The sequence below is a fragment of the Toxorhynchites rutilus genome, chromosome 1 (assembly GCF_029784135.1).
Source record: "Toxorhynchites rutilus septentrionalis strain SRP chromosome 1, ASM2978413v1, whole genome shotgun sequence".
Classification (NCBI taxonomy): domain Eukaryota; kingdom Metazoa; phylum Arthropoda; class Insecta; order Diptera; family Culicidae; genus Toxorhynchites; species Toxorhynchites rutilus.
The window spans coordinates 157,850,094-157,860,148 of NC_073744.1; the positions used below are offsets into that span (position 1 = coordinate 157,850,094).

The 10,055-nt window shown below is 42.2% G+C and overlaps 1 protein-coding gene across 1 annotated transcript; it reads right to left on the reverse strand.

Annotated features, from left to right (window-relative positions):
• Positions 1 to 4,547: 4,547 nt before the first annotated feature.
• On the reverse strand, positions 4,548 to 5,563 carry LOC129761535 (craniofacial development protein 2-like). The gene is made up of 2 exons (XM_055759259.1): positions 5,522 to 5,563; positions 4,548 to 5,180 (listed from the first exon to the last, which is right to left on the reverse strand). The coding sequence occupies exons 1-2, from the start codon at positions 5,561 to 5,563 to the stop codon at positions 4,548 to 4,550; spliced, it is 675 nt and encodes a 224-aa protein (XP_055615234.1).
• Positions 5,564 to 10,055: the final 4,492 nt, after the last annotated feature.

The following is a 10,055-nucleotide window of genomic DNA, read 5'->3' on the forward strand; positions in this document are numbered from 1 at the left end:
GAATAGCTGCTCCCGAGTAGGTTCCGATGCGAGAAGATGCTGGTATGCCACATCACATAGAGCCAATAAAATCTCGCTTTTATTCCGAAATTAGAGGAAAAACGGTGGCCAATAAAATGCGCCTCCGAGCGGAACCATTCTTTCCCCCCGAAGCATAACATCGCTGGATTCGAACACTGAATCCGTGATGATTGCCTTCGAGCAGCACCTTTATTGGTTTAATGACCAATATATTCGACCAGCCCCGACGTCATTTCCGCTCTATTCATATGACGAATTGAGTTTACGAGCGAGAAACCAAAAGAGAAGAATACGTTCGCCCCGGGATGAGCGGATGAACCCCCGAGAATCTCGGAGAACTGCAGTGGCAGACCGTAAAAGTTCGATGACAATTAAAAGTAATAGTTGGAAATAAGCGCCAGGGGTATTCTTGGATGGATTTTCCCGGCTAAATTTATGACAAAAATTCCTCCCAGGAGAACTCAGGCCGGAACTCGGTCCCGAATCCGTGTATCAAATTGGTCACTGCGCGAATCAGCCGACCTCGTAAAACGGCCCCCGCGTAGGATTACTGTCGCTGTGGCTGCCTTCCGGCCTTTCAGACTTAATGGCGAAGACGCGCCGTCGGAAAGATCGATTCCGTGCGTTTTAATTACACGAATATCAATTACTTAGATTATGACTGTCGACTATTTGAATAATAATTGCACGAGAACGCGCAAGTGATTAACATCCAACATTGTGTCTACATATTGGGTACACTTTTGCACGTTGGGGGCTGTTCTGAACAATGGCTCCCGGAAAAAGACGACCCCCGCGTCGAGAGGGATGAATTTTATACCGTTTACGATTATTGTTATTTGTGACGGCCAACTGGGGTTCCCGAAATCCGAGCGGGCGAATACTATTTCGTAATAGAATGCGGGCGTTACGACACCGACGTAATTACGGCCGTTAAGTTTAATGTCCTTTTGTCGAATGAATGACTATGTAGAGTACGGCACAATTAATAAGGTAACGATAATTACTGGGTTCGATGTGTGTGGGTGCACTTCTGCGTTAATAATGCAAGGCGATTTTATGAATGTTGGAAATTGTGCTATTTGTATTTAAGAATCTGCACCAGTGTCTCGAACAAATTAATTATACCATCCCGCCCAAGACTCAATTAGGGGTCGATTGAAAGACTTCCTCCTCGCTTTCAAAGAACTTTTCAGCTTCTTAAAAATCTTCTTAGGTCACCACCTCGACAGCCCCTACTTATAATCAACACTTCCCAAGAGCAAAGAAAACCAATTGATTCTCCTTTGAAGTGACACCGTGACGAATCCGCACCCCGAATCCTAATCCTCCAAATCGGCCAGGAGAGGGAGCCACATCACAGAAAAGACACACCGAAACCCTTCCCATAAAATTCGTTAACAAGTCAACTGTAAATTTTCAATTTTATACAACAAAACAAAGCCCACCGTCGGCTCAAAATACCGAACCGAGCGCCGTTCGCTGTCACTTGGTTTTCAATCTCGCCGGTCAATTATGTCATCCGCCGTTCGAAAGAGGCGTCACCTTCATCGATGTAATACATCATAATAAGGATGCATCCGGAGGGAACAAAAAAAGTAAGATTGACAAATAATGTTAAAATCCAAGGACCAACACCGAGACGAATCGCACTTTCGTAACGCGTGTCACAACCCGAAAGTGACACCCTGTGGGAACATCATTCTACACCCCGAATGGGTTGGGGATTGATTTCAACGTTCAACCACTTTGTTGTTATTTTTTCGATTAATAAGTTTAATTGCAAACGCCCCGTTGATTGCTTCAATCTTCCAGCAGACCAACATATTCTTCCGGGTGCGCCCGCAGGCAAACGATTCATCAAGTATCCTCCAAGCTGTGTCCCCTAATTACGCAATGTAAACGCGCGCGTTCGCTAATGGTACAACGACATCCTTGTCCACGTACAAACCCACACACACACGTGAACATGCTGGCATATCCTGAATTCATTCATTTCGAACTCACGATGTGACAGTAACAAATAAATTCGCCGACTGCTGCTACGTGGGCGGAAATGGAAAACAAAGGCATTTCGGCGCGAAAATGCCACGCGTTGGTTAATGGTCCGCCTTGTGGTGGTGGATTTAGGGATGGTCCTGTTTCTAGAATCAAGACAAAAAATTGTTTTCCGCGGTTTGGCAGACGATCCTTATGTGTAACTATAGATCTCATAGACAATTCTGTCTTTCTCAATATACCGTTTCTTTTCCGTCGACAGATTTATAATTAATAATAATTCTATTTAATGCACAACACATGATCCACGATAATCAAACAACGGCTATATCCTTTTAAGCATTTCAAATGCACCGTACTGATATATGAAGCTCTTGCAATTGAACAGTATAACAATGTTGCGCCAAAGAAACCAACGGATTTATAGGTATTTCAAACATGGATTTAGGTGAATTAATTATGTAAACTTTTATGTACAGAATAAACTTTGACTTTGTGATTTAAAAAAACAGTTCAAACAAATATTTTGTTGAACAATACGATGAAAGTACATACATATATAATCAGTTGAGAGCCGTGGTGGCTCGTGCTGTCTCTATTATTCGTCTCCAATCTACTCGGTCCTGGGCCACTCGTTGCCAATTCCGTAAGCGTCCCGTCACTCGCAAGTCGGCTTCGATCTGGTCGAGCCACCTGGCACGTTGAGCCCCTCTATTTCTGGTGCCGGCGGGGTCATTGAAGAGAACGGATTCCACTGCACTATCGTCCGGCATCCTCGCGACATGTCCGGTTACCTCCCGACTTTCGCCAGGTGTACAATGGGAATCTCTCCAAGTAGTGCCTGTAGCTCGTGGCTCGTACGTCTGCGCCACTCTCCGCTCTCCGTTTGTACTCCACCACAAATAGTCCGCAGCACTTTCCGCTCAAAGACGGCCAGAGCGCGTATGTCCTCCGTGAGCAGCGTCACAGTCTCGAGTCCATAAAGGACCACTGGTTTTTTAAGGTTTTGTACACCGTTAGCTTTGTGCGACGCCGTATTCTCCTTGACCGAAGCGTCTTGCGGAGCGCAAAGTATGCACTATTTCCAGCTTGAATGCGTCGTTGGATCTCTTTCGTGGTATTGTCGTCGGCGGTGATCTGAGATCCCAAGTACACGAATTCATCAACCACTTCCAGTTCATCGCCGTCTACTGTCACTATCCGTGGGAGGTTCACTGTTTTCTCCTTTGAGCCTCTTCCCACCATGTACTTGGTTTTTGACGCATTAATTAGTAGTCCCACCCTCCTGGCCTCCGCTTTTAGTCTGGCGTAGTTTGCCTCAGCCGTCGCAATGTTTCTTGCTATTGAGTCAATATCATCTGCGAGGCCGAGGAGTTTGTTGAAAATCGTGCCCCTCGTATCGATGCCCACACGTCGGATTACACCCTCAAGGGCTATATTAAATAGCATACAGGATAGTCCATCCCCTTGCCTTAAACCTCTGCGTGATTCAAAAGGGCTCGAGAGTGCCCCCGAAACACGAACGTAGCACATAACTCACTCCAAGGTAGCTTTGATCAGCCGTGTCAGTTTGTCTGGAAAACCGTAGTCGTGCATGATCTGCTATAGCTGTTCTCGATCGACTGTATCATAAGCTGCCTTAAAGTCTATGAATATGTGATGAGTGGTCACGTTGTACTCCCGACATTTCTGGAGTATTTGTCGGAGGGCGAAAATCTGGTCCGTAGTGGCGCGAGCCCCCATGAAGCCCGCTTGGTACTGCCCTACGAAGCCTTTGGCTATCGGGGATAGACGACGTGTTAGAATCTGGGAGAGCACCTTGTAAGCGGCGTTAGCTAGCGTTATGCCGCAGTAGTTGCCGCACTCGAACCGATCGCCCTTTTTATAGACGGGGCAAACAATGCCCTCCATCCATTCTTCCGGTAATTTCTCCTCCTCCCAAATCCCGGATATTACCCAATGAAGTGCCGTTGCCAGTATATTTTTACCGTGTTTATAGAGTTCAGCCGGAAGTCGGTCTTTTCCAGCGGCTCTATTTGCCTTCAGCATCCCGATTTCTCGCTGGATCTCCTGGAGGTCGGGGGCTGGGACATCCTTATCGTTTGAAGGCACTCCCAGGTAGGTTTCCATTACGCCTCCATCTGCTATCTCGCCATTGAGATGCTTATCGAAGAACTGCTGCCACCTGTCGACCACCTCGCGCTCGCTTGTAATCCGGTTTCCTTCCTCGTCCCTACACATGTCTGGATTCGGTGTGTAGCTCCTACGAGATTGGTTCACCTTCTCATAGAACTTGCGCGTATCATTAGCCTGAAATCGTTGTTCTAATTCGTCACGATCCCCGTCCTCCTGCTGGCGCTTTTTTCGCCTCAGTATCGTGGTCAAGTTATTCCGCGCTCGTCGATATTTGGCCAAATTCTCCCTCGTGGCAATGCTTAGATAGTTTTTCCGAGCTGTTTTGCTTCCCTCCATCGCTTGCTGGCACTCCCCGTCGAACCATTCGTTTCTTGGGCTCGTAGTTTCCTCACCTAGTACAGCGGTTGCGGTCTCTTCGATGGCAAACTAATCTTACTCCAGCCGTCTTCGAGATTCGAAGCATTTAGCTCTCCAGAGGAGGGTAGTACCTCATCCAACAGGCACGCGCAATTCTCGGCAGCTTGCGGGTCTTTTAACTGCCGATTGTTAAACCGAGGAGGGCGGTTTTGCCGTGAGTTGGAAGCTCTAGATAGTTTTGAGCGCACATGTACTCCTACTAGGTAGTGATCCGAGTCAATATCCGCACCGCGCAGTGAGCGCATGTTAGTGATGTTTGAGAAAAATCGGCCTTCGATGAGGACTTGGTCAATTGGGTTTGTTGTATGTTGGTCAGGTGATCTCCAAGTGGCCTTATGAATATCCTTGCGGAGGAAGAAAGTGCTTCTGATCACCAGGCCTCGGGAAGCTGCGAAGATGATGCACCGCTGGCCGTTGTCGTTCGTGTCGGCGTGTAGACTGCATGGGCCTATCACCGGTCTGTACATTGCTTCCCTACCAACCTGGGCGTTCATATCCCCGATGACGATCTTGATGTCCCGTGGTGAACAGCTGTCGTATGTCGCTTCCAGCTGCGCATAGAACGCTTCCTTCTCGTCGTCATCGATGAAAGTAGTACAGATAATACTCTTTAACGTCAGAAAAATGAATACGTCCTTGTTATAACGTAAACTGAAAGAATTCTAGTCTGATTCCGATGATTTTTTCGCTAATTGTTGTTTAGATTGTTTCACTGTGGACTGAGCTACATGATGGATACAGTATGGATTCAATAACTGGACATAAATGGGCTGCAGCCCATTTATGTATCAAAAATAGAAGTCATAATAAATTTTATGTTTTGTTTCTGCTGTTTTGCAGCCCAGTTTGCGAATAGTATTCGATAATTGGATTGACTTTTTGGGCCAATTAGCGAACGGTTACTGTATACATAGTGTCCAATATATTCTCATACACTTTTTTAGCTCACTGTAGTGTCATTACGTTTCAGCAGGACGGAACGCCTTATCATACTGTAAATCTGGTTCAGAACTGGTGTCAGGAAAATTTAACCGACTTAGGCAAGCGAAGGTAAACGAGCAACAAATGTAGTTCAAGGGCGGGACCAGAGGGTCTTCGTAGCCTAATTGGCTGCGTGTTCGCTACTAAACGAACAATCATGAGCTCATAACTCAGGGCCCTCAACTGACCATCTTTGTGTGTTACTCTAGCTACTACGTCCACGCAACAATCACCATTTGATGGCGATCCCAGCCTCTCACTCCACATACGATCTGCTGCATCGGTAATTGGTGCTATTTATAACACAACAATGGAAGCACCATATCAACAGTACCGCTTTTACACCAATAAAGTTCGTGTCTGCATGAAACATCTGATATTTTGTATTGAATGTCGTCGACAGATGTCGAAAACATAAAACAAATACTTTTAACCTTTTACATTAGTATGAGTAACTATTAAGGTGTGAGCTCCGGTTTCATATGCATACACATGGTAGGTCCGATACTGTATAACAAGAACAATAAATGCCCCATCTATCCTTGACTATCCTTGAGGCATACCCAGATTGTCTGCGGTCTCCTGACGATTTTGGTTTACCTAACTTTATCAACTCCTACGCAATTTTAAAAATCTGTTCTTCGATTGATTTCAACATAAATACAGGAAAACTAAACACGAAACGTCCATACGTGTTTTGAGGACACCTCTAGAGGACGAACTTGGGCGCATGTAAGTAAGCTGTCAACAACACATCATCAATCAAGGTCCTCGGTCCACAATTCGCTGCCAACAGAATATTTTCCCATTTACTGTATCAAAATTTTTCGCCGAATGTGATTCCGAAAAAAAAGAGTCAAATCACAACATAACACAGCGACGGGTTACTGTCAGAGTAGGACATAACAAATGACACCAGAGACCATCAGAAAAATGCGAAGTTGGAGCAAAAAACGATACGTGATAAATCATCGTAAACAAAGCTTCATACGTATCCCGGATTGTACGCGCGATAATCCTTGCGGCTATGTTCCATTGACCTGGTCGAGAAAACAATCCAGATAGTGGTTACTATCCAATACGGGGGGAATGGAAATTGAATGGTTGACCTAATTTGAATTTATGTATATCGCGGTACAAATATTTCATATTGATTGAAAGTGATTTTTTACGGCCGGACATTTCACTGATATGTTGAAGTGATTTTTTATGAGCAGTAAAAATAACACCGCGTCATAAATACTCGATTCGGGCCTGTATGAATATCATGTAACGAAATGCGGGCTTATTATTAACGAAAATTTGTTTTGTTTTGTCTTTTTTTTTCTCGTTTGCGCGCGCTTTGGGAACCATTATGTCAGCATACGCTGTAGGGTGCAAACAAAAGAGGGGGAGTGAGTCAGAAGGACGACGTTTCAGCCTCAACCTAGGTTGCATCGATTGACGCGAAGGGAGGCTACACCTCAAAGATTGCTATAGTCTTTCGGAAACCAAAACAATTACCATCGACTAGAGATATCTCCGAAAGAATTACCAGGTCGCACCAAGAGCTGTCAACCATGGCAGAAATTAATTAATCCACGTCGTGTACCCTATTTGGCGGTGGAGAGTCGCCGCACCGTACGACGAGTGTCGGAGGATTTCCGACAACATGAAATGGGGGCCTGGCGGCAAAGTGTCAAATGCTTTTTCCTGTTACGAATGATCCCACCACCGGAGCAGTCAAGTGTGACTGGTGTTTGTAGTTCGGTGATAGTTCGCCATATATGTCAATGAGTTGACGTTTCAAAACACAGAGCATTTTATAAGCACATCAAAATATTCTATTTTTGTGTTCTCTGTTATTCAATCTATGATTCGACTGAACGAATGAAGACATATATAAGTGAATGTTACAATAAAACAATTTTGTTTTATTTTACAATAGTGATAAAAATTACCAAATCATCCCTTCAATCCTCTGATTGGCAACAAAGTTTGATCTGAGAGCATCTATTTGCTATTTACAAGACGAAAGAGCCAGCAAAAAGCAACTGGGGGAACGGAACATAAAATTCTTTAAAATAAAACAGATTGAAGACCTGTAGATAACAATGACGGATTAATTGAATATTGAAGCAATATTGAAAGCTTATCATGAGAAGAAATAAATTTTTATATGTATAGATTGATTCCGGTCCGTTATTGTTCATGTATTTATTACGAAGCAAACTGAACGAACAGATTAATTCAAGTATTAGTCATCACAGGAAACCACCTCTTCTTAACAATCAAACAACTTTCAAATTCGATCTCGAAATACAATAACTCATCTCTAAAGGAAACAGTATTATCAAAAACTTCAACAGCTATTCAACTTTTCGAAATGTTAAAACAGAAAATTCAAATTTTCCGCAATTGCCGCTTGATTAGAATCAAATACAGTGATAATAAAATTACATTTTTATCATTCCCTTCAGCTTAATTTGGGGGCTCCACAGAGTTTGGAAATAAACTGCTATAGCTCATTTCATATTGCTGAACATGAAATGAACTATAGCAGTATATTTCTTAACTCTGTGGAGCCCCCAAATTAAGCTGAAGGGAATGATAAAAATGTAATTTTTGACGTTTACATTTTCTTCAGATACTGTTCTGCTAACCATTTTTAACCATTTCACATTAGCAATCTATTCTCCTATTCTATAATCTTCTATTTACTCAATTTCGACTCATGAACTTTCGGATTTTTTGGAAATTTTCTCTGATGTGTATAGTTTTGTCTTTTGTGTCCATTTTATAAAATTGTTTCGATAATTTACCACTGTTACCCTGTTAAACTGTTCAATTTTGGGTTAATTTAAATTTTCTATCAGTTCTTTCAAAAATGTTTCAGTAGTTTTTCTTCTGCAATTATTGAGATTTTGATAAATTTTCAAACTGCATTGAGATTCTGATTTTTTTCTCAAATTCTTGAACCAATTTTTACCAGTTTCATCGTTTTATCATTCACAATGTTTTACCAAAAATATTTGAAGTACTGAGTCATTCACCCCCACCTTATTAGAATTAGAATTTGGTAGACAATTAAAACTGAGTCAATAGAAATTTGAACTTTGCCAATTCAGGTCAGTCTTTCTTTCTTTTTTATCCACTGGTTGGAAAATTTTCACTGTTTGAACTCTTGTTTGTTTTTTGACGTAGAACTACGTCTTTCAGGAAGGGTGCAAAATCAGAAAAGAGGTCACGTTTTTTATGAAATAAAGTTAACGTTAATAACTATTTTCACGGCGAGCAAATTCTGACGATTTGCATACCAATAGAATTCTCTAAGATTTGTTTGACATGCTATACATCACAATTCCTTAATCCCTGCGGACATGATTTGTTCCTGATGCTGATTTCACGCAGTTCGTTACTAGAATGGAATGAATAGAATATATTGCGAAACAGCAATTTCGTACGCACTCACTACACACCCTCGGAATTAATTTCCCTTGAAAGAGATCCTCTTATCTTTCTACGCTAATAATATTTTGTTTATACCGAATACCGTTATATATTATTCATAGAAACTTCGTATTCATTCGTGAACAAGAATATTAGACAATAAAATTCATTTAGAAAAAACTATTACTTGGTTCTAAAAAGTATTTAGTATAACTCTTTGTCATGGTGGCTGAGAGCAAACAAACGACCGCAAAGGGTTAATACCTCTTTGCCGGTCGAACGGAGGGATATAATAATCACTTCATTCGAAAGGTAAAATGTCCAAGAGTTACATGACTGTTACTCATTGATCCAAAAGCAAATATTCTTTAAAAATAGGCTATTGAAGTCACCAAATCTGTATAGAAGCCGGTGCGTGCTCGAAAATCCATTTAGTCATGATTTCGCTGTGGAAGGAGCATGTTCTTGCTGTCAGGCAAAGCAATGCGCTTCCCCAGACCATTTCCGTTTCTCTTTGGCTACCGATCTAAATGAAACCTAAAATAGCGAAAAACGATGTTGGGATAATAATTGAGCGTTAAAATTGGTTAAAATTATTATCCGAACATCGACTTTCTTGAGATTTTTCAAAATATTCGTTCATCGAAAATTGATTCAATTGCAAATTCCAATAAAGGATTACTAAGTCAACGGTAGTCCTATGTCAACCTTGCGGTTGTATCATATATGTAACCTACCCCTGATTTTTTATTCCCATTTAAGAGGGACCTCGGTCTGGAAAATCGAAAAAATTAATTTTTGTTTCTTGCATTTTTGGGAAGCTTATGCCCTTAGAAATGTTGTCCTAAAAGGATTTTTCGGTATTTGATTTCGTTGGAAAGTTACAGCCAAAGATATGAAGTCACCTTAAGGGATATAGTACTTGTTCAGTCCGTCAAACGTACTGAAGAGAGAAAGAGAGAGGGGGAAAACTTAAATCGTAAGTCCCCACTCCTTTTCCTGTTCGGGTGCAGCACTACACACAAATATAGCTTCCCGACCGAGGACGAGTCGTTATTCTGCACTGCTCAAAC